Source organism: Peromyscus eremicus, chromosome 12 (genome assembly GCF_949786415.1).
Source record: "Peromyscus eremicus chromosome 12, PerEre_H2_v1, whole genome shotgun sequence".
Taxonomy (NCBI): Eukaryota; Metazoa; Chordata; class Mammalia; order Rodentia; family Cricetidae; genus Peromyscus; species Peromyscus eremicus.
The window spans coordinates 38,488,885-38,513,345 of NC_081428.1; the positions used below are offsets into that span (position 1 = coordinate 38,488,885).

Sequence of the window (24,461 nt, forward strand, 5' to 3'; positions counted from 1 at the left end):
ACAGAGAAAAGGGAGCTATCAGCTCACAGCCCTTGTCAGGCAGGTCAGCTGGGAGGGATCCCACCATGGGGAGACAGATGCCTGCTGGGTCTTTGTCATAGCTTGAAGGGAAGCTGGAAGCACAGTGTCATGTTATTTATGGTCTCTTCATATCTCTGTGCCTGTCAGGTGCCGTCTGACGCCTATGTGAAGCATGGTCTCAGCACACAGTGTGGCCCACAGAACTAGAAAGAGAAAGTGTGCCTGGTACAAGCCGATAATAAATACGGCAGCCTTGTCCACTTACTTGATTCGACGTTTTAATTTGAAACAGTTTCCAACATGGACAGTTTTTGCAAAAATAGTGTAGATAATTCCCATGTCCCCTTCCCCAGGTTCTCCCCATGGTACCATCTAATAGACCCAGTGCACAGGTCCCCAGTTTGATAGTAAGCCAACACCAGCACAGTGCAGTTAAATAGCTGTGCATGTCATTCTGATAGCACCAGTTTCTCTTCTGATGGCCTCGTCCCGGCCAAGGACCCCGTGGAGGATCCTGCTGCACTGAGTAGTCTTCCTTACGGCGACAGTGCCTTGTGCTTCCCTTCCCTCCTGACGTCACGGGATGAGCGCTCGTCCTTCCTTTTGTAAACCGTCCCAAACTCTGATTGTCTGTATCATAACATGAAGTTCTGTGGCTTTCAGTCAGAGCCACAGTGGTAGCATGTCCGTCTCACTGTGTCCTATCAGGGGATGCAGAATGTTACCGTGTCTTAGTTCCCATGATACTGGCCTTGAACATCCGGTAAAGGTGCCATCTGCCACTTTCCTCCATGGTAGAAGGATGTACCAGTTTTCCCGTTGTAGTCCATATCTGTGTTGGAGGAGTTACTTTAAAGACATGTAAATACCTTTTTCTTCAAGCCACCCAGTCATTTTTAGCAGCCACAGATTATTACTGCAGTATCTTTTCTGTTCCTTTCATTCTTTTGATCTTTATTGGAATCCCTGTGAAAAGCTTTCCTTTTTCTTGGTTTCTTCATTCAGTTATTTCTTACACCAACGAGGACACATGAATATTTTATTCTGTGGGTTATAATATATTACTATTTTTATTTTATTGATCAAATTTCTTTTTCATTTGTTTTGTTTCAAGACAGGATTTCCCTACATAGTCCTGGCTATTCTGTAGACCAGGCTAGCCCCAAACTCAGAGATCCACCTGCTTCTCTTTCCTTAGTGCTGGGTTTAAAGGCATGTACCACCACACCTGGCTACTGATCAAACTCCATTTTGTTACTCATATAATTATCTGCTCTGTTCTAAGCAACATGTGTACAATTCCATATATAGTCTGCTTCGCCACTGAAACATTCCTAACAGTATTAGTCACACTTTTAATTCATTTTTTGTTATGTTGAGACAAGCTCTCATGTTTCCCTTGGCTATCCTGGCACTCACTGTGTTGACCAGGCTGGCCTAAAATCTCAGATCTGCCAGCCTCTGCTTCCCAAGTGCTGGTATTGAACCATGCAACACTATGTCCAGTTCTTGTTCATGTTTTATAGTCAATAAACTGAGTCTCACAAAGAACTAATAATAGAAAGGGAAGTCAGGCCCAGGACTCAGATTCCATTCGGGAAATCAAGCTGTCTTTTTGGAAACTCGAGCGTACAGCCATCAGATAGTAAAGGAAATGGATGCCGTCGCTGATGAAGTTTCACATTGAAGTTATTCTAGCTCACAGGGTGGCAAATCACAGTCAAGCAAAACCACACACTGCTACATTCCAGTGAGCACTGCCTGTGCACCTCCTCAGGCCTCAGAGCTGCCACACAAGTGAGCAAAGGAGACAGGACTGCACTTCACCTTCAGAGACCCTGATTGGAGCTCAACGAAGAGAGAGGAGAGCCGCTAGGGAAGTGAAATGTTAGGGCCAAGCCAAACCCTGTTATTTTCATCCTTTCAACCCTAACAAGTGAGATTTCCTTATCCAATGATAAATAAAACAGATCGCATCATAGCTTCCAGGCATGTAACTGTTTGTCATCTTAGACAATCTAGAAAAATATACACCAGGCATAAGCTCCTATGAAGACATGGCAGTCTAAGCCTGGCAAAATTCAGAACAATCCACCAACTTTCCCATAACCCTGAGACCATTGGGAATATTGGGAGTGTCCACCCTGCACACATAACCACGTCCTGACTCTACACATATTTACCATATGTGCATCCCTGCAGGTAATAGGGAAAGACTATTAGATGTAAGGCAGTCCAAATTTGTAAAGTGTGTGATACTGCCTAAAAGGTATTGTGACGGGCTGTCCTCCAAACATTAGCTGCCATCACTGTCTAAACCAGAACAACTGATATGACTGCTGTTGACACTCCTGCATAGAATAGAAACTTGGGAGAGTCGTTAGATTCCAGCCACTCCTTTCTGCACCCTGCTCCCATCCCTATGTAGTTCTGCCCCAAATGCATGTGGTTTTAGGAGTTATTAAAACATACAGTGTAGGTTTTAGTATATAGGTAGACCATTCCCTGAAGAATAGACCCCACCTAAGCCGTGATGATAGAGTTACCCATGCTGGGATGAGATTAAAGCCATGTGGCTGTTTGGGGGTCAGTACCCCCCACCCCCTGCAAGGAAGCTCAGTAAGTACACTGCATTGGAATCATTACTTTGGTCTGTCATTGGTTCCCTGTCTCCAGTGAGTGTACATAGAGAGTGTACATACCAGGTTACACCATGATTAAGGACAAATAAAGACTATGATTTAAGAAAATCCCTCCCCAAATTTTTTAGTGATACCACCACACAACAAGCTACTAGCCAATGGGTGTCAGTTCAGAACAGTGGTTCTTAGGCAACTTCCCCTCTTAGGGTACATTTGCTTTTTTTTTTTTTTTCTCTCCTCAAGACAGGATCTCACTAGCATGACTAGCTTGGAACTCCTATGTTGACCAGGCTGGCCTCGAACTCAGAGATCCTCCTACCTCTGCCTCTCAAATGCTGCAATAAAAGGTATGTGCCACTGTTGTTCTTGGTATTTTACTCATTTGTTTGGGGGGCCCACCACTCAGCTCCCAAATAATTCACACAGCTCCCAAATAATTCACACACAGAGGCTTATTCTTACTTATGAATGCCCAGCCTTAGCTTGGCTTACTTTCTAGTCAGCTTTTCTTAACTTAAATTATCCCGACTACCTTTTGGCTCTGGGCTTTTCCTGTTCTCTTACTCCGTTGCTGGTTGTGTAGCTGGGTGGCTGGTCCCTGGAGTCCTTCTTCTCTGGATCCTCGCTCTCTCCTCCCACATTTCTCCCTCTATATATCCTCTCTGCCTGCAAGCACCACCCATCCTTTCTCCTGCCTTGCTATTGGCCGTTCAGTTCTTTATTAGACCAATCGGGTGTTTTATACAGGCCCAGTAACACAGGTTCACAGAGTTAAACAAATACAACATAAACAAAAGTAACACACCTTAAAATAATATTCCACAGCACACCACCACTGCCCAGCTTTAGGGTACATTTGCAATGCCTAAAATTATGTTTAGCTGCGTACTGGAGCAGGAGGCTACTACTGGCATTCAGTGGGAGGTGTGACTGACACTAAGCTGGTTGAAGTCAGGGATGCAGCTAAATATTCTATGCCACACAACATATCCACTTGTCAAAAGTGTTGAGGAACGTTATTAATAAGCAAAGCAAATGAAATGTATTTGCAAGTGTAAGTTGTGTTATCTAGAACCGGATTTAGGCCCACTCCACAAGATGGAAACCATACTCAAAACTGCTGAACTGGCCAAGAACCTAAGGTAGGTCATGGGCCCTAGAAAAAACAACCTGAGACTGGGGTAGGTCATGAACCCTAGGAAAAACCTACTACTATTATTCTGCTAAAGGAGCATGGCAATAAAATCACTCCTAATAACAATGCTATGCCCATAGATAAGTGCCTCACTGGATCCTCAGCAGAGAAGATTCTTCTTGCAATAGACGGTAATTAACACAAAGACCCACAGCTGGACAATGTGCAGAGCGTGAGTCTTCAGAGCACTCAGTCCTAAGATGTCATCAAACCCTTCCCCTCAAGGCTCAGGGATCTACGTATGTGGAAGAGGAGGCAAAGCTTGTAAGAGCCAAGGTGATGGATGACTCTGAGGAAACATTGTCTTCTAAACAACAGGAGTGAAACACACAAATTCACAGAGCCTGTGACAGCATGCACAAGACCTGAGCAAGTTCAAACCAGACATGATCCCAGCACTGAGAAGGGCAGTGAACACAAAATCCCACCCCTAACCAAGAAGCTATTTGTCGTCAATACCTGCTGGGAAAGGAAATACACTACGGAATGTTCAAGAGTATACCAACCATACCCCAGGACAGGACAGGAATAGTTGGCCAATAGAAAACAGAGTCTGGAGTTTGGGAGATTTGTTTTGTTTTGTGGTTATTGTTTTTTTTTGGGGGGGGTCTTTTCATTTTGTTTTGTTTGGGTATTTTTTGTCTTACTAGATTTTTATTTTCCGTTTTTTTGGGGTTTTTTGAGAAGGAATATGAGGTTGAATAGGTAGGGTGGTGGGGAAGAGTTGGAAAGGAAAGAATATGATCAAAATATGTTTGTAAGAAAAAATTAATGAAAAACATCAAAAGTTTAGAAAAGAGAGTGAATATAAATAGGTGCGTATATAATGTGTACCTGGTTATCTCAAGAACATTGCCCTAGAAATGTCTGTACTTCCTGCCTATGATGACAGGTTTTAATATGTCTACTTGGCTGAGCCACATGGTGCCAGATAGTGAGGCATTATTCTGTGAGGTTGTCTGTGGTAAGAGTAACATTTACATCATCAGACTTAATTGAATCAGATTGCCCTCTATTATGTGAGTGGGATTCACCGCCCCCCCCCCCATTTAAGACCTGCCCAGAACTGAAGGCTGAGTTCCCCCACCCCCAACTAACAGAATTCTAACTGAAAAACTGACTCTTCCTGAGGTTATGCCAGTCTGTTGGTCTTCAGAACTCAACTGGGACACTGACGGGACTCCACAGATTTTGGACTTAAGCCTCTAAAATTGTGTGAGACAATTCTTTATAATATATACTTACGTGTCTATGGATTTGATTTTCTGGAGAGGCACGATTAACAACTACCCGTGAAGCTTTTTCAAGTTTGTAATCTTGTTTTATTAGAAGGCTAAGAAATACTGTTCTTAATGCTCTGGTAGAAATAACCCTTTCGCTGAGCATTATCTGCTCCAACATTGGAGCAGGACCTTAAGTCACAAACGTGCCTGGTGTCTTGTGGGGCAGTTTTATACAGATAAATCTAATCTTGTAGTATGTGGCTGCTCTTTAAAGCCAAGCCCTTAGCCATGTTCATTTAGCAAAACAACTAGCGGATGCTAACTGTGTCCTCTGACCTCTCACGCTGTCTGGTAGGTGAGAGCAGCAGCCTGTCCAGTGACCACTTATAGGTCAGATTCAAATGGCATGCTGAAATCTCCCATGGGGGATTTTCTTTTTGTTTGTCTGTTTTGCAAGTATAAAGACTGATTCTGAATTGGAAACCTCCTACTGTATATATTTGCATTTACTTGATGTTCTTTTAAATCAGGGCCATTTGTCATTGACACACCATGGCTTCTCTGCCGACTTTATAAAATTCAAAGCCTGCGTAAAGGAATATTTATAAATTGTTAACGGCCAAGGGAGAAAACCCTCAAACCAGAACTAATATCATATTGCAAGGCTGAACATCCGATGAAGCTTCACTAACCTCTAAAGAGTAGATTTGAGAGAGGCTAAGGGGAGCCTTTTTCTTTCAAGGTTTTTATTTTATATTGTATGTATGAGTATATTGCCTGAATCATGTGCAGGAGTATTTTTTCTGTGCACCATGTGCATGCAATGCCTGAGGAGGCCAGAAGAGGGTATTGGATCCCTTGGGTCTGGAATTAAAGACACTTGTGAAGTGCCCTATGGGTGCTGGGAATCGAGCTTGAGTCCTCAGGAAGGGCAGCCAGTGCTTTTAACCATTGAGCCATCTCTCCAGCCCCAGGAGGAAATGTTGTCATCTACATTTTCTGTCTGGATCTTTCTTATGTATGAAAGCAAGCAAGCAAGCTAGTGATGTTAATACATGCAACTACATTCTGCAAATTCCTGTTTGCTTCTCCTTTCTCCCTCACAAATGGCAGAGCTAGCTCTGGTCTCGGAGCATTTTCCCAACTTAGATCATATTAGTTCGTGTTAGGCAATAGCCGTATTGGGAGGAAAGCTGATAGCCCTAACTTCAATTGTATTAATCACCAAAGATTTACACAAGTTCATAAAGATACACTTAGGAAGCTTTTGCCTCGACTTAGCCAACAAACCTCAGAACCTTCCCATAACAACTGCTTCTGAGTGTGAGCAGTTGGTTTTTAGTGACGCTAAGGCAAACTCTCTTAGGCCTGGCATTTAACACAACAGGCTTACTGAACTGAAATCAAGGGCACCCAGCAGTGACTGGAGAGAGCTCTGCTTAATGCAGGTAGCAGGTCTGCCTAGAGAACAAGACAGAACTTTACAACTTCATGTCATTCTTCATGTAGTATTAGCATTATGTGATAGGACTACAAGTGTGAATGTTCTAAATATCCCTAAAGTCTGTAAGTCACCTACAGGACCAAAATGGAGATGATGCCCCAGTATGACCTGTCCAGAATGCCAGAAAACACAGCCCTGAAGCAGCAAACGTTGCCTGCCCACCAGCTAGATTTATCTGCCTCGGTGGTCCTCTCTATCTTTTTTGCCACAGGAGGATTCTGCCTCTGTATGGGCATCATCCTTCTACTGTCTGCAAAGAGCACCAGGGAAATCGAGGTTTGTCGTGGTTTACGCTTTTAATTTCCAAAGTTGCTCAGTTTGGGATTATAAATGGGAGCAGTCACTTTAAGAACATAGCCTCTCAATGGGAAACTAAGTATGACTGGATCCACCCAACTTTGGGCTGGCAGGGATGCAGATGGAAAAAGAGCCCTTTGTGTTGACATCATTCTTGTACGTATTTGTACGTAAATATGGCTGATCATCTACAGCCATATTTACGTACAAAAGCCTGCCCAAGTCAGATGATCTTGGAGAAGTGAGCAAGCAACAAACAGAAGCAGAAGGGGAGGGTGTAGTTCGAAAGCCCACCAGACCCCAGTAATCCATATGTTAATGAGCCCAGAGCCAAAAATAAAGATCTGGGTTTTCTTTTTTAAGCATATGAGCTTTTAATGTTATTCTTGTGTAGTTAACGTGTCATGGTTGTAATAGTTTACTGGGCACAGTGAGTTGTTTTAGTACATGTTTACAAATGCATACTGAGCAAACCAAGGGAATTGCCATTTTCCTCTCCTTGCTTTCTTTATGATTAGATTCTAGTTCCTCTCTTCTAGATAGCTATGAAATATATAGGAAGTTACTACGAGCCATTGATACACTACTGTCCTGTGGAGCACAAGGATTATTCTGTCTGTGTTTGGGTCACTTCAGTCAGCTTCATCCCTCCCCCCACTGCCCTCCCTTCCTGAGCTCTGGCTACTCTTCTCCTGTACACGAACTGTTTAAGCTTCCATGTATAAATGACAGCATGCAATATCACTTGTTCTAGTAGCCTCCATAGCTGTTCATTTTGCTGCAAATGACAAGGTTTTATCTTTATGACCTAATAATGTTCCATTATAGATATGATACACTACGTTGTCTGTATTCATCTGTCCTGGACAATTAGATTGAGATCAATTCCATAATATTATGAATAGAACTGCAAACAATTGTGGGAATATGGGTATCTTTTTAATGTGCTAAATTGCATTGTCTTTAGCTATATATTCAATGAGAGGAATCACTCTCTACAAGTCACTTTAAGTATGAATGACACCTGCCTCTCAAATTCTATGAATAGCAAACTACAGTCTTTGCTCTGTTTTTTTGTTTTGTTTTGTTTTGTTTTGTTTTGTTTTTTGTTTTTTGTTTTTCGAGACAGGGTTTCTCTGTGTAGCTTTGCGCCTTTTCCTGGAACTCACTTGGTAGCCCAGGCTGGCCTCGAACTCACAGAGATCCGCCTGGCTCTGCCTCCCGAGTGCTGGGATTAAAGGCGTGCGCCACCACCGCCCGGCGCTTTGCTCTGTTTTTATCTAAAGGTTTACAAATTCAGCTGAACACTGAATTGCAAAATACTGTCATTGTGTACCTAGTATATTGGGGATATGTGTTTCTCACTAAAATTCTTAAAGGTAGAAAGCATCAGAGATACCATCTCATCAAAAACTGTGTGGTCATGAAACATTTCTTCTAATTCTATGTTCCTACACCAAGGAATGGAATCTATGAAATAAAGTGCATTCCAGTATGACATCTCTGGTAGATAAAACTGTTCTACCAAATATGCTGATGATCAAAATTTCGGGTCCTAGAGGTCAAAAATAATCCTCCAGTCAAAAGGGGACTTTGGCCACACTGGAGCCCCAGTTCCCTTGGTGTGGTTCAGTGTGCTGTCTGTGCTTGCTCTTGACTGGCATACTGTCCTGTTCTCCAACATTCTTTATAAGTTGAAGCATGGTTCCACAACCAGAAATGGAATAGTTTTCTCAGAGTAATTCTCCACACGCCGTGGGTGTGGAGAATGGTGACTTAGAGCATTGGTAGCACTTTAATATTCCCCTTCGCTTTTCTGTTTTAACTCTAAGGGACTTCACAAAGACTCAGTATTCCTTTTTTCCTGTCAGTCTTCTCTCCAAAAGAATCCTACATCCTACTGGCACCTTATCAGAGAAAAAGCCACTTCCTTGCTTCTCTGAGCTACCACTCGGCCAGAATCCTCTGATTGCTCTTCATCATAGACAGGGAAGCAGAAGCCGCCCACAGGATTGGGGATCACGCAGTTCCTGGTCCCCCAAGCCCCTACCCCATCTCTGAACCTTGCCTCCCACTGTCTTCCAGCTTCATCCTCCCAGAACTGAGTGCGGAGTGCCTTGCCAGAGCACACAGGCGTCACTCACTTGGGACACTTGACTCTTTTTTTTTTTCTTTTTTAAAGAGTTCATTATATAATTTTTCCACAGAATTTAACTTTCAAAAAGCAGAACACACCACTTTCTCAAGCTGAGAATTATTGCACATACATCAATAATCTCCTTTGGAAATACTGTTTTCCTGCTTTGTCACTTTCAGTAACTTCCTCCAGATGACGTGTGAGGTAATTAATGCGAATATTTTCCATAGAAAAAAATGGAAACTAGAGAGTTAGTTTCCTGTAAAGGTGATTAGGCTCGGGCTGGAAGCACGGTTTTCGTGAATCACCGGCTAATGCCTTCCTAGCAGCCCCTACTCAGGACTGAGGGAAAGTGGCTTCCTCCCAGCCAGTCACAGAAGTGTGCAACAGAGATATGGGAGTTCCCAGCCAGTGGCAAAATGCCTTCTGGCGACCCAGTGGAAGACTTGTAAGAAGGCCTCCTCCCAAGCACCCCAGAAAAGAACACCCACACTGCAGGCTGTCCTCTAGCCATGCCACGGGCTCCATCTCCAAAAAACTGAAGACTTTGGATAGGCTGGGACATGGAATTTTCAGATGTGGGCTCATCTAACCTCTACATGAATTATTGTGTTTCCCTGCCTGACAGATTAATTACACAAATATATGTGGAAATTGTGCTCAGCTACGGGAAGATAGCTCAAACTTTGACAAAGAGTGCACTTGCTCGGTCCCCTTTTACCTTCCAGAGAAAATGGAGGTGAGTCAATTCACTTCATACTGGTGGACCTCCACATATTTCTGCATGTTGTTTTTGCACTTTCCATCAAATGCTTTCCAAAAACTGAAAGATATAAGAAATAAAGCAAGGTAGAAATGATAAGTCTTGAGTCCATGACCCTACAACCTCACAATGCCTTTTGTGTTGTTATATTGTTGCTTTTTTTCTGTTTCTAAGCCTCAAGATTCTATTTTTAATTTAATTTATTTATTTTACATCCTGACCAGTTTCCCCTCTCTCCTTTCTTCCCATTCCCTCTCCATACCTGCTCCCCAATCCACTCTTCCTGTTTCTATTCAAAAAGGGGGGGGGCCTATAGATATCAACAAAGCATGGCATATCAAGTTGCCATAAGACTAGGCACCTCCCCTTGTATTTAGACTAGGCAAGGCAATGCAGTGTGAGGAATAGATTCCCAAGAGCTAGCCAAAGCATTAGGACAGAACCTGCTCTCATTGTTATGAGTTCCACAAATAGACCAAGCTACACAACTGTCACATAAATGTAGACAGGTCAGTCTCATGCAGGCTCCCTGGTTGTTGGTTCAGACTCTATGAATTCTTATGAGCCAGGTTAGTTGATTCTGTGGGTTTTCTTGTGATATCCTTGAACCTTCTGGCTCCTATGATCCTTTGTCCCTCTCTCCAGCAGGATTTCCCAAGCTTCTCCTAGTGTTTGGCTGTGGGTCTCTGTGTCTGTTTCCATCAGTTACTGGATGAAGGCTCTCTGATGACAACTGGGGTAGTCACCAATCTGATCACAGGAGATGGCCAGTTCAGTTCACTCTTGCTAGGCGTCTTAGCTGGGGTCACCCTTGTAGGCTTGTGGGAGTTTCCCTTGCATCAGGTTTCTACCTGTCTCCAAAAAGCCCACCCCCACCCCAACCTCAAGATTCTTAACTTTCCAACATGATTTGTATGATCAATCACACAGGTTCTATTATAAATATGTGTGTGGACAGGGCTATAGAACTTACTACATTTAGCACCTCGTGTTAAGTGAAATCGTTAATGGACTGAGAAGTTACATGACTTGGCTAAGGTCACACGTTAAGTTAGTGTCAAGAGTTTTACCTGGCGGATTTCTCCGTGGATTCTCCTACCCCAAGTCATCTTACCAGTGCATTTCCTGGATCCGAAAGAGGCTCTCAGCGTGGTTCACTGGCAGTGTGAGGAATGCCAAGAAATACAAAGAAAAACCCCTGCTGTTGGGCTGATTAAACTCTCTCTGTGAATACAGGTTCTGGGGAGATTCCGTGAAGAAACTTCCCAGAACAGGAGGAGGCAAGGAGAGCTGTCCACCCTGACAGAGGGAACCAGGTCTGTGTGGGGGACACTGCAAGGAAAGGGTGTAGAATGCAGAGCACAGGATGGACATTTGAAATATCTTTGAGAAGTAGAATAAAATACATTTTTCATTTGAGTCTTGACTGCTAGATAGAACCATGGAGGCATAAAAATCTCTTCTCAGCGCTGCATGCGGGGAGTGTAGCTGAGGTGTGGTCCTAGCTCTGGGCCCAAGGGCCAGGCTTCCAGGGGATCTTAGGGGCCACTGGCTGATCACAGCAGTAACTAAGGTAGACTCTCCCCAGAAGAGAAGCGTCCTGTGAGGCATCATCGCACAAGCCTTCCTGTCAGCTTGCTGAATGGTTTGAAGAAATACTGCAGCCTGCGACCTTCCTTGCTCTCGTTCTTGACCTTCTTCTAGCCCTCGAGTCTATCCATACTTCCTGAATTCCCCTCCCTCCTTTCCTCCTTGAAGGCTCAGGATATTTAAGTTTTTGAAGGAAGAAAAATCACAAAGAGAAAACCTAGTATCAGTTCCCACCCATCTGCGCTCTTAGGGAAAGCACAGAACTTGTTGCTAAGCTAATGACGTTCTTCACCAGAGCCTGAGCACAAGGAGTTCCTAGTCTCCTGCCTCCCATGTGCCCAGCCTGCATATTCACCTGCACATGCTTAGTGACTCCAGTTCTAAGTTACATCCCCTGGATTTGAAACTGTATTCATGGCTCTCGGTGCTTACATCAATGTAACACGCAAAATGTTTGGTGTGGTATGTTTGTCCTCCCCCAAAGAAGCATTAAAACACCTTCTGAAATGAGAGAACAATGACCACCAAATGGCTGTGTGCAGCTTCAGCTTAGTGCAAAGACAAGCCCTGGGTCCATCCCACTGAGCAACACACACAAACCCACAGTCAACCTTGCCAGTCAGCACCTCCTTCAGGTCATCCCATGGCAACTACCCCACAAACTCAGAATCAAGCTCCAAACAATCATCCTATCCTAGCAAGGTTGTTCATCTAAAACCAAGTCCTCACTGAAACCCTCAGCATGCCAGCCCTCATCCATCCCAAAATATACCCAGTACTACCATCCACCCAACTGCTCCTAGACTACCAGTTGATACAATGAGACAGCACCACAGACAAGAGGTCCCTAACCTACAGCCGCGGCTGCTGTGGGTATTCTGCTGTCTCACTATGCCATAGTATAAATATACTGCATAGTCTCCAGCACATCTTAATACATGGCCTGGTCTTCACATACAAGGTCATTAGCTTTTGACTGCTGTCCCACTCAAGAGCACCGGCAAATATTGGATGAACAGCAGTCTCCTCTTAATCAAGTCACGCACCCCACTCTTACTGGGAAAATCACTGGAAGGTTGTTGGATATTAATTACTCAAACCACTTCAGCTGCTTCAGTCCTTGTCTCTCCACTCTGAAGCTGACAAAAGTAATGACGTTGTACCGGAAGCTGCCACACCGAAGAGGCTGCCAGGAAAGCTTATACCAGTGCTGCTGATGTTCCAGCTGTTTCAGATTGATTGGGGAACCCCAAAAAGAAAAACATGTTCCGTCAAGAAAAAATACCTAGATATTGCAATCTTGTAAATAGTTATTTTAAAAGTTTAGAACATGGTATGCCAAGTATTTTCCTGGTATCGCCACAAAGAGACAAAATCCATAACTCTGAATTTATGCACTGAAAATACACAGCCTAAAGCTGGGAATGGTGACGGCACACATCTTTAATCCCAGCACTCCAGAGATAGAGGAAGCCAGATCTCCTAAGTTCAAGGCTGGCCTGGTCCTATGTCAACCAGGACTATACAGTGAGACCCTATCTCCGAACATTTTTTTTATTTTTGAGTTTCTAGTTTCCAAAAAGAAACTTTCAGTTCCCATTGACGTTTTTGTATACTGTTTCCTGGTGTTTTTTTTTTTTTTAGAAGGTGTCAATGTTTATTAATATCCCAGTCAATTTATCTTATTTGCTTCTTATTTCTCTTCTATGCAGGGTGATGTTTATATGTACTACAAATTGTATGGTTTCTATCAGAACCTCTATCGATATATTTTATCGAGAAGCAACAGTCAACTGGTGGGGAAGGATATTTGGGTAAGGCTCAGTCCCATTGGTGTAATGTTCTCTTCTGTTTAAGCCAGGGGGTTTCTTCATTCTAAAAGACCAGAGTTGGGCAGGGCTCAGAATCTAGGTTTTTGAAGATAGAAATGTTCACTTCATTCTTAAAGTGAAGGAGCTGAGCATTTTAGATAAATATTATCAGGAGCGAGCACTGGCCCCCTTTAAAGCAGTTAGTGTGAGTGCTAGCCATCGAAGTAGCTATCCTGTGCTCTGAGAGACCTTGGTGTCTGCTTGATTCACTTGCTAACCATGTTCGCCTTTTTATAACTGAGGTCCTTGATCCATCCTACTTAAAGGAAATTTGCTTTAATAAAAGGCTTTGGTTTAACGGGGTATAAAAGCCTAGGTGTAACCTAGGATTGTATGATTATCCTCAGTAGTTCCTATATGTTAACAAGAGAAGCTAGCTGGATTGTTATTCCATCCTGACAGTCTATGGAAGTGATAACCTAAACATGTTTAGCAAGCAGTTCCCTATGAAGTCATCTAGCTATGGATTCTGGCCCGAATACTCTTCTGAATATGGTACACTTTCACAAAAAGATTTTTAGAAGTGTTCCCATGTAGACTTAATGTGATACTAAGCATAACAAGGTAAAAAAAAAATTTTCCTGCAAATAGTTTTGGCATGCTCTGTGTTATTAAAAAGGAAATAAAATACCTAGACATCCGTATGCACGTATGTCTCCAAAGACTGAACATATTCTAGTCTGAGTGAGCCAGAAACCCTGAGGAAAACAGGTAGCAGTCCATAATCCTTGCCCATGCCAACACACTAATAAGGGTTGATGCACATTGCCAGTGTTCTCTCTTTCAATAGTCGGAGAGTTTGCCAAAAGCACTTCTCACTGATACACGGTCTTGCACACAGGATGTTAAGAACTGTTCTCCATTCCAGTTGTCCCACAACGGCACTCCCATCATTCCTTGTGGTGCAGTTGCCAACAGCATGTTCAACGGTGGGTGACTTTTTCCTATCTCTTTCCTAAGTGTGTAACCACCGCCACATCCAGGATGCAACCCGGGCAGCTGAGTGGCTGGTTTGATTTGCTTGTTTAACGCCAAGTATTTTATCCAGAATAAGCCCGAACACTGAGGTCTGGTGTTTCATTTGTAAATAACTTCTCCCTTGCCAGCAATCTGAAGAACAGTCAGAGAACACAATTAAATGGAGCCAAAGAATATTTTTCAATAATTGGCTCAATGTTGGTTAAAGAAAAAATGATCTCATGGTTAAGCATGTATGGCATGTAGGCGTGTTGAGTGTCTGCAAAAAAAAAAAAAAACAAAACTAATTTGTTTTTCGTCTGGGTCTGGGTCTGCATTTTAAAAGGTGGCAAAATAGCTACCTAACATCTCTACTATAATTTTAAATTTCCTTTCAGATACCATAACTCTTTCATACAACCTTAATTCGTCTATAAATATAGAAGTCCCAATGCTAAAGAGTGGGCTTACATGGTGGACAGATAAGTATGTCAAATTTCGGAATCCAAGAGCCGGTGATCTTGCTAGTGCCTTTGCAGGTAAGATCCAGACAGTTACTCAATAGAGCTCCCCCACCCCTATGTTTGGAGACAGGGTCTCTCTACATAGTCCTGACTGTTCTGAACTCACTGTGTATACCAGGCTACTGCAGAACTCAGAAATCTGCCGGCCTCTGCCTCCAGAGTGCTGAGATCAAAGGTGTGTGCCTGGTTCCCTATTTTTATAAGTGTGTGTGTGTGTGTGTGTGTGTGTGTGTGTGTGTGCGTGCGCGCGCGCGCGTGTAGAAGATCCCACGAGGCTTCTTTTTTTATTTCTTTGATTCCTGTTGCCCTCACTTTCCCCATCCTGGGCACCTCCATGGTTTATATGAAATAACTGGTTCTGTGTTTTGTTCAAATTAACCATTAAGAACAAGTAAATGTTTTAGGCCGGGCGGTGGTGGTGGCGGCGGCGGCGGCGGCGGCGGCGGCGGCGGCGGCGGCGGCGGCGGCGGCGGCGGCGGCGGCGCACGCACGCACGCCTTTAATCCCAGCACTCGGGAGGCAGAGCCAGGTGGATCTCTGTGAGTTCGAGGCCAGCCTGGGCTACCAAGTGAGTTCCAGGAAAAGGCGCAAAGCTGCACAGAGAAACCCTGTCTCGAAAAAAAAAAAAAAAAAACAAAAAAAACAAAAAAAAAAAAAAAAGAAAAAGTAAATGTTTTAGGAAACTCATGTTTAAGCTACAATTTATCATGAAACTGGACACATTTTTGAGTGGGTTTTGAGACAGGATTTCTCTGTGTACCCCTGACTGCCCTGGAACCCAGAACTAACAGCCCAGGGATGGCACCACCTACTATGGGCTGCGCCATCCCTCATTGGTCACTACATGAGAAAACGCCTTACAGCTGGATCTCATGGAGGCATTTCCTCAGCTAAGGCTCCTTCCTCTCTGATGACTAGTTTGTATGGAGTTAGCACACAAAACCAGCCAGTACAGAGGAGAATGTGAATTTTTATTTCATTGTAGTGAAATATGCTAGTATTTTAATCCAAATATTTTCCTAGGCATTTTTTACTCCACAGTTTTTTCTATTTTGGGTTTTTTGAATGTATCATGAAGTTTAGATGCTACAGTATAAATCCTGGACTTTCTCAATATCACTTTATTCTGGCACAGAAATTTTTTTTAACCAAAAGTAAGAGTGCTACCAATAGTCTTTATAAAAGTCAAAATAATCTGAGGCATAATTATGAAATTCAAAAATTGAATCTTATTTTGAACTATCATTATGTAATACGTTCAGTTATTCCTTTACTGTCACCTGAGTAAATTTTAACATTTCTTTGTTTGGAAGCTTAGTTTTCCATAAGTTTCGCTCACAAAGTCTTCACAACCCAACACTTCTGACATTACCTATGTTGCGTACTTTAAAAAAAGTTTTCAAGTGTCTTGCACAAAATGCAACCCTAAGTTAAAGGGCTCATTAAAAAACAGAAAAGTTGGGGATCACTGTAGACCACGACATGAGTTGCTGATAGGCAAAAGCCTTCCTTAAAGTTTGAGGCATTCCAAAAACTGTCTTCAATGATATGCCTGCTGAAATACGTATCTGCCTGTCACACATGTCACTCTGAGTGTTTTGCAATTTTTTTGTCAATATAGAAAAAATACTTCTTTGTGCAGCTGAAACTTTTGTTGTTATTGTTGTTTTGTTGTTTTTTGTTTTTTTGTTTTTCGAGACAGGGTTTCTCTGTGTAGCTTTGCACCTCTCCTGGAACTCACTTGGTAGCCCAGGCTAGCCTCGAACTCACAGAGATCCTCCTGGCCTCTGCCTCCCGAGTGCTGGGATTAAAGGCATGCGTCACCCTGCCCGGCTGAAACTCTTGACAAGTAATGTGTTGTAGCATTAATGGGCACTACTGTGATTTAGGCGTGTACCACACCAGTTTAAGGGCATTTCCTCTCTGTTGCTTTCTCTACTTGCTCAGGGAATTAGCTTCACTCTGGGGTACTGCTCCACCAAATTTGCACTTCTTTTATTACTATAAAAGCAAACAATTTAAACTTGATTGTTGGAGTTCTTAAGTGAGTTTATAGTAACATCTATAATAAATGCCAGATTTTTATCTTCATGATTGACTTTCTAAAAGCTTTGCTTTGATTCTATGAGGAATTAAACCCAAGGGTTTATTATTGCTTGAATTTTCCCTTCTGAAGACATTCACATAAAACTAGCTTCATTTAACTGTTCACAGTTCTTTAGTGCTAATGAAGTTAACACATTAAGACCTTTTCTTTGGCTATGAAAAAAATTTAAGTAAAAACCTAGGGGCTAGAGAGATAGAGAGCTCAGTAGTTTAAAGTGCTTGCTGCAGCGTGAGGATCTGAGTTCAAATCCCTGGTATCTGCATAAAAGGCTGAATGTGGCAATGCACACTTGTGACCCTAGTCCTGGGGCAGGGAACTGGAGAAACAGGTAGATCCCTGGAGCTCCTAGCCAGCCAGTTTAACCAATTGGCATACCCTAGGTTTAGGAGAGACCCTATCTCAAAAAGCTATGCACATTGACTGACACCCAGTGTTTATTATGAGCGTGGACACAGGTACACCTTCACACACACACACACACACACACACACACACACACACACACACACACACACTGAAACTAGGTAGGCTAAGTACACTGCCCATCCCAGCACTCAGGAATGTGGGAAAGGACTTTGTATCAAAAAACTATATAAACAACCACAACAACAAAATGAAAATAAAAATAAATCCATTTATTTCTTATTTTCTGGAATCAGGGTCTTATAGTCTCACTGTGGCAGGCCTTGGCCTCATGGAGATGCTCCTGACCCTGCCTACTGAGTGCTGGGTGTGAAGGTTAATGCCACCATGCCCAGCTCCATTTAATCTTAATGAAGCCATGCTCCCAGAAAGATATATAAATGGACTTTCTGTAGGAGTTAAACCATTGTCTGGATACAGTCTTTAATCACAAACTTTTGAAATAAGTTCAGGTGTTCTTCTGATTTACTTTTTTTTTTTTTTATTTTCACATGGTCATTAACATCATTGTGGTTGCTGTGGTTGGATGATGTCAACCAAACTGAGTCGTTTTCAGCAACTTTAAGAAAATACACTTAATTTTACATTAAACATGCATTCCAGTTTTTAGCTCTTCACAGCTAAAAGGATTTATTATAAAATAAAAATCTGATACCTAATCATACCTAGTGATCTGTTCACACCATATCATAAAGTGGCCATTTAGAGTGTACATGCTTCTCAGCTGGACTGCTCAGCATCCATTTCCTACAGAAGCATCATGAACACACAGCTAGACCTGTTGTTGCCTAAACTCCAACCCCAAAACACCACCCCCCTGAGTTACAGCCCGGCAGCCTCACACATCTAACCAGTAAAGTCAGAAACTGCATGCCTGCTAGCTGGAATGTTGAGCAGCTGGCAGGGCCTTAGAGATACCTTCCGTTGTAGTTTGACTGAAAAAGTCTCCACTCATCTTTCAGACACAATCACAAGTTCAAGTAGTTGCCCCATTCACTGCACGTGTACGTCTCACACACTAGGCAAGACCATGTCTAGAGGCTGAAAGAGTGAAGTTACATGTGTACAGACTGTTTGCAATAAATACCAAATTGCATGGACTCATGGGCAGCAGACATCAACTGGGGCTGCCCTGTGCTGCCTAGTCCCTGCATCTACAATCAATCACTAGTTTTTCAAGGAACTTGACAACATTTTATTGCTTTGTCTTACCACAATATCTGTAGGCCTATACTGTAGAGTCCTTAAATTTCTCTTATCCTTTGCCATCCTGTGTTCCTGCCTCAAAGTGTTATCACATTATAGTCTGTGTAGTAGTCTGTGAGTTCCTTCAAAGATCTTACACAGTTTTTTTATCCTTGACCTTTGATACAAAGTAAACAATCAAGAAATGGTATTAATGAATGAATCAATGAATGAATGAAAACAAATGACCCAAATTAACTTGGAAAATGAAGAAAGCTGATGTCTCAGACCAGACCATGCATGCATCTGATACTATCCAGATATATGGGAAGTGGTGAGATTGGAAGGTGATAGGGAGGTCTTAAAACCCGCATTTCTACAAGCAGTGTTCTGGCCCCAGTTGTCCCTGGCACACATCGCCTTGGGTCATGGTTACAAGTAACCATGTAAGTAAACTAGTAAGTAGCTGGGTTCTACAATGTAGGTTCCAAACACATTTTTTAATTAGAATCAATGACTGATGTCTTGGGAAAGGCTAAAATAGACAGGTTCCATGATATTTGCAGAGGAGGATTCTCCAGCACAGGATTATTTCCAGAGGGACATGTATGGTATAAACTACTCCAGTAGACTAATCATACCAGACTTAGTATAGCTTTGATAAGTACCTTAGCCTGTACCTGGGGGCTCTATTAGAAGCATTGGAGAAGAATGGTGTTCTGGTTATGGGATTTGTTGTTGTTGTTGTCTTTGAGGCAAGGTCTCACCGTGTACCCTTGACTGACTGAGAACTCATAGAATCACCTGTCTCTACCTCTCAGTGCTGGGATTAAAAGGATGTGACACCATACCCATCCAAGAGGCTTCTTATTTATCTTTTGAGTCCCCATCAGTAGAAGGACTAGCCATACAGTAGTAAAAAGTCCCTCACACAATTTACTGTTGTTGATTAGCTCTCTGAAATTCAACATGGATTCTATCAACTTTTGGCAGGTTGAATAAGACTCTTTGATCCCTTCATCAAGCATTGATTGATAATTGAATACCTATTGTGTTCCAGGTGCTGGAATAAATGATAGGGAACAGATGAGGGCAAGTCTGTTTTCAAGGGTGCTTTGTAGAGTGGGGATAGCAATGCTGTCAGCAGAAAATCAAAGCGTGAGAGTTGGGGCAAAGTCCGAGTCTGGTCTCCTGACTTCATACAAGCCTGTGATTCCAGTGCTGGTTACTCCCTCCCACTTTCTCTTCCTGTTCTTGTTTTTTAGAATGTATTTCTATGATCATGAGGTGAGCGTGGGTGGGTAGAGGGACAGGGAATGAGTATGCTGTGGTGCATGTGCAGGAGGTCAGAAGATAGCTTTTGAGAGCTGGTTCTCATCTCCCACTATGTGGGTTCCAGGGATTGAACTCGGGTCTTCAGTCTTGACAGCACTCACCCTTACCGCAGGAGCTAGCTGTGGTGTCTCTGATATCTCTTATTAACCCTACAAAATTATCATACACTCTTTCTTCAAATGTTTTAAACCAATACAATTAAGGATTACATATTAAACTTACACACACATTCTTCTTTTAAAGTCAAATTTCTCCTTTGTTGTGAATGCAGTTCTTCCTCTAAGGAAAACTAAAGGGAGAGCTGACTTTTCTCTACCATATTCTTCATCCCCCACTCCCCCAGGAAGTGCAAAGCCTCCGCATTGGGCCAAACCTATCTATGAGCTAGACACAGATGACCCAGGAAACAATGGCTTCATCAATGAGGACCTCATTGTATGGATGCGGACAGCTGCCTTTCCCACTTTCAAAAAACTGTACCGCCGACTCAATCGTGTGCACAATTTTGTTGACGGTTTACCTGCTGGTAACTACAGTTTCAACATATCCTATAGTATCCTTTATGCCACTTCCTTTTCCCAGAGTGAAGGCAAAATCTGGCTGCTCATTGTTGAGTTCTTACATTCTGTTTCTGTCCTCCAGCCAAATATGTGTACCACTAAAAAACAATAGCCACTTTATAGTAATACACACAGAGGAGGAAAATGCCTCCTCCTTGATTTGGGGGTGGGGAGGGGGAGGTTCTATCTCAGGACTGACATGTCAAGAGAAGAATATGCAAATTTTGTTTATATTGTAGTTTGGAACCCTCCCAAGAAATAGAGAGACCCAAAGAAGTGACTGCATGTATTTACACACTAGTTTTAAAGAAGTGTCAATTATGGAAGAACTGCTGAGGGTTAGTTTAACCAAATTTGTCTTCACAGGTTGACTTCTGATGGTAAAGATATTTTCTTTCTCCCTTCCTTCCTTCCTTCCTTCCTTCCTTCTTTTCTTTCTTTCTTTTTTCTTCCTTTCTTCCTTCCTTTCTTTCTCTCTTTCCTTCTCTCTTTCTTTCCTACCTTCTTTCTTTCTTTCTTTCTTTCTTTCTTTCTTTCTTTCTTTCTTTCTTTCTTTCTTTCTTTCTCTCTTTCTTTTTGTGTTAGGGTCTCACTATGTAGCTCTGGCTATCCTGGAACTCACTATGTAGACCAGGCTAACCTCAAATGCACAGAGATCTTCCTACTTCTGCCTCCCAAGCACTGAGATTAAAGGCATTTGTCCCCACACCTAGCAAAAAGTAATTCTAGTGTCAGAGGGCGTGTTTCATTCCTCTCCATGTCATCAGAAGAGGATGGAAGGTCAGCATGCCCTTCTTGCACTTGCTGATTTTCAAGTACCTTAAGCCCAAAGATATGTCTTCTTTCGCTAATATCATCAACTATAACATCATCATATAAAAGTGTCCAAATTATTTATGTGTCTTTTTTTAAGGAACAACAGGCAGTAGCAATATCAGGTATGGAAACAGGAAAGGAGTATTTTTGTCCCCAAGAAAGACCAATAAACAGTAGATCTAGACATCTAAAGCAGTGAGGTGAAGCATGCCATATTGAGTAGAGTGAGATGGAGAATAAAAAAATAAAGGGGGGGGGGTAATAAGTACATCTGGAAGGCAGACTGGAATAGCAGACACTGACACAGACCATAGAACCTTTAGATAAAAGTGTGTTAGAGCAAGGGAGCCCCCATCTCCCCGACGCATCACCCTGGGAAATGGGAAGCTCTGTACATGACCAAACCTACCTATGGGCTAGATAGAGACCATCCAGCAAACAATGGCTCCCTCAATGAAGACGTCATTGTGGATGTGGACAGCTTGTTGCGATCCAGGCCAGGAATGCTGTGAGCTCTGCACTGCAGATGTGTGCTCTTCCTCCCTTAGGTACAGAGCCTGCCAGTGGGAGACCATGTCTTAGTAACAGGCATATGGGCCGAGTTAGGAGACATGTGTTCTAATAATGGATTATGATTTTTCCTCCGAATTTAAAGATACAAATGTGAGTCTGGATTTAAAAAAAATGAAGTTTTAACTATAAAATGTAACCAAGTCTTATCTTTAAGCAGTTACATATTTACATTGATACTAACTGTGGTCTTCAGAGTTCATTTCCCTGAAGGAGGTAGATTCCTTAGCTAGGTTCTCACCCAGCTTGGCAGCATCCAATTAGGCATCCACACCAGGGTTACTGGCTAGGATTGTTCTAGAGGACACCCAGCAGGCCAGAGCTTCTCCACTGACTTGTCCACTTCCACAGTCTCTCTAACTCCCAGAGAGGTTCAATGAGAAATTCTTGTTTTATTTTTCAATGCCAGGGATTGGACCCAGAACCATAGGCACACTAAGCAAATGCTCCTCCACTGAACTATATGACTAGTCCTGGGATAGAAAAGCCTTGACACAATGTGAAATGCATATGTCCACATGTGGTCCTTTGCCCTACCACAGGATTTTTTCTTTCTCCTAGAGGAGGTGTGTGGAACTCTTCCACGGGAGAGTAGGGGTGCTCCTCTATGAGGTCCCTGCTGACGTGACATCTCTACCTCGTCAGCCTTTAGTTTTCTTTTGCAGTAGTTGCTTTAAAACAGAGAGTGGATGTTGCCTGGTGAGTGTCTCTCAAGTTGACTCTCTTGAGACTTCCTGACTATCATAACAGTAAACTACACAGGAAACTGCAGAGGAAAAAACATGATCAAAAATGCTGCCTTCACCCCTTGCTACAATTTGGGTTTGGGAGTGAGGAAAGGAAGCCGCGTCCTACAAGGGAGACAGTTTTTCCCCTCCAGACATGCTCTCCTCTGTGACTGCTAACAGCCACTCTCGAATGCTGATCTCTCGATGGTCCATGCACAAATTCAACCCTGAGCGTGAGCCCTCTTGCTCACACTACCCCTGTGTGACCTGGCTGAAGCCTAGACTGGAGCTAAAGCCTACTGTAGTAGTGCCTGCCACTAAAGGGGAAAATGATGCCCTCCAGGTGAGGATAGGACGCTCCCTTTCAAATGAACTAGGAGAGAACACAGGCAGGAAGATGAGGTAAGGCAGCACCCAAGGACCAGGTGACAATGAAGAATTCCAGGATTAAAAAAAGAAACAGAGAACGTGTCTCTAACATGTTTGCTCTTTGTCTTTAAATAGCATGTTGCCAAGAGATTGGAAGCCTTTTAAGAGCTTTGCTGGGAAATGCCTCTGTCCTCTGTGTTGCTATGAGAAGGCTTTGTTTGTTTATTAGTTTCATTTACAAAAGGCACCAGATGTTGAAAACCCTCAGGCCGCATGCATCATGAAGATGACATCATTCAAATGCGGCATAGCAAACCCACTTCAAACACTTTCTCACCAGTAACAGGGACACTGCCTTTGCAGAACCCTAACAAACCCGCCACCCTTAGTGTTCTCACCAAAAACGTTACACTGTCCATTCTGCTTTATTTATTATTCTCATTCTTCTTAAAGAATCTTATCTGTGGGGAGGATCCGTGCTTTGGCCTGTTAAGGAACTTAGCCTCTCCGGAGTCTTCTGATTCACGAAGAAAACTTTCGGCTTGCTGTGAACACTATTTATATTCTTTGTGCTACCTTAGATTCATCAAAGGCAGTTAGATATCTGCTCCTTATCTAGCTGCTGGCAAATCATTCTGATCAATATACTTCAGCATCTCTTTTGTACACTATAGCTATGTGGAGGGGACCATTGTACTGACTAATTTTGTTCTAGCAAAATAGAGTACTAGTTGACTGTGTTGAAACATGAATAACTGTTTCATGTCTACGGAAAAAGGTCAATTTTATATAATTTAATGTAGTGTATTTGTATATGCCATGGTACCGATGAAAAATACTGAATCCTTAACACATCTTCTAGATTTTCCAGTTACTGTGTTCCAGGGAGAAAAATCTGTTGTTCTTTCCACCCTGACGTGGATTGGAGGAGGTGGCCTTTTCTTGGGGCTTACTTACACAGTGACAGGGGCCTTGACATTGTTGGCCTCTTTTGCCATCCTGGCAATTTACTTGATGCTGAAAAGGAATAGAAAATGTTTCCTGTAGGAGGGAAATCAAGGTTTGAAAAGAAGAATAGCAGAAGGCAGAAATGGACAACGAAGTAAAAGAACCAAAGATCTCTGGCAAAGCTGGAAACATTTCTGAGCTATCTCAACAAGGGGTTACTGGATCGACTCAATCAAATATAATCCCAACTATGTGGATAAATAATGAGTTTCCCAGAGTGGGGTGAAGAGAAGGGGGGAAGAGGAGGAAGAAGAGGAGGCGGAAAATATGTGCAGTAAAATGTTCTTGGAATGAAGACAATAAATGATTTTTGAACTCCAGACCAAGTGTTAAGAATTTGAAGTTCTTGTACTTGAGAGTGGGTGAGTTCCCCAGGGGTCTGCCATGACAATAAGAGCAAGCAAGCCGGAACTGAGTCCTTTTAGCTGTCCAATTAGACTTGGTTTTCTGGCTGGATGAATTTATAGATTTTTTTCAAAGCACAGTTGTTGAGCTGAGCAGTAGAACTGAGTTGCAACCAAGTTTTATGCTAAGAATAGACCAAGCAATGTTTACCTATGCCCTGAGTATCTAAAATACATCAAAAAGAAAGTTTCTTTAATGTTACAAGATAATAGCACTAAGAGTTACTAATCC

General features: G+C 42.6%; 1 protein-coding gene across 3 annotated transcripts; it reads left to right on the top strand.

Annotated features, from left to right (window-relative positions):
* Positions 1-5,004: 5,004 nt before the first annotated feature.
* Positions 5,005-24,143, top strand: LOC131922150 (cell cycle control protein 50C). 3 transcript variants are annotated; one of them, XM_059276852.1, is made up of 8 exons: positions 5,005-5,432; positions 6,663-6,861; positions 9,648-9,758; positions 13,085-13,186; positions 14,085-14,172; positions 14,599-14,739; positions 20,118-20,327; positions 23,680-24,143. In XM_059276852.1, the coding sequence occupies exons 2-8, from the start codon at positions 6,670-6,672 to the stop codon at positions 23,862-23,864; spliced, it is 1,029 nt and encodes a 342-aa protein (XP_059132835.1). In that variant the 5' UTR covers positions 5,005-5,432; positions 6,663-6,669; the 3' UTR covers positions 23,865-24,143. The 3 variants fall into 3 exon arrangements, with proteins under 3 accessions (XP_059132835.1, XP_059132833.1, XP_059132834.1); XM_059276850.1 differs by lacking the exon at positions 9,648-9,758; XM_059276851.1 differs by lacking the exon at positions 9,648-9,758 and having other exon boundaries at positions 5,065-5,073.
* Positions 24,144-24,461: the final 318 nt, after the last annotated feature.

Coding starts and splice junctions, on each gene's coding strand:
- LOC131922150 (XM_059276852.1), top strand. CDS start 6,670: ATGGAGATGATGCCCCAGTATGACCTGTCCAGAATGCCAGAAAACACA. Junction 13,187..14,084: donor TGGTGGGGAAGGATATTTGG/GTAAGGCTCAGT, acceptor TCTTGCACACAG/GATGTTAAGAACTGTTCTCC. Junction 20,328..23,679: donor CAGTTTCAACATATCCTATA/GTATCCTTTATG, acceptor CACATCTTCTAG/ATTTTCCAGTTACTGTGTTC.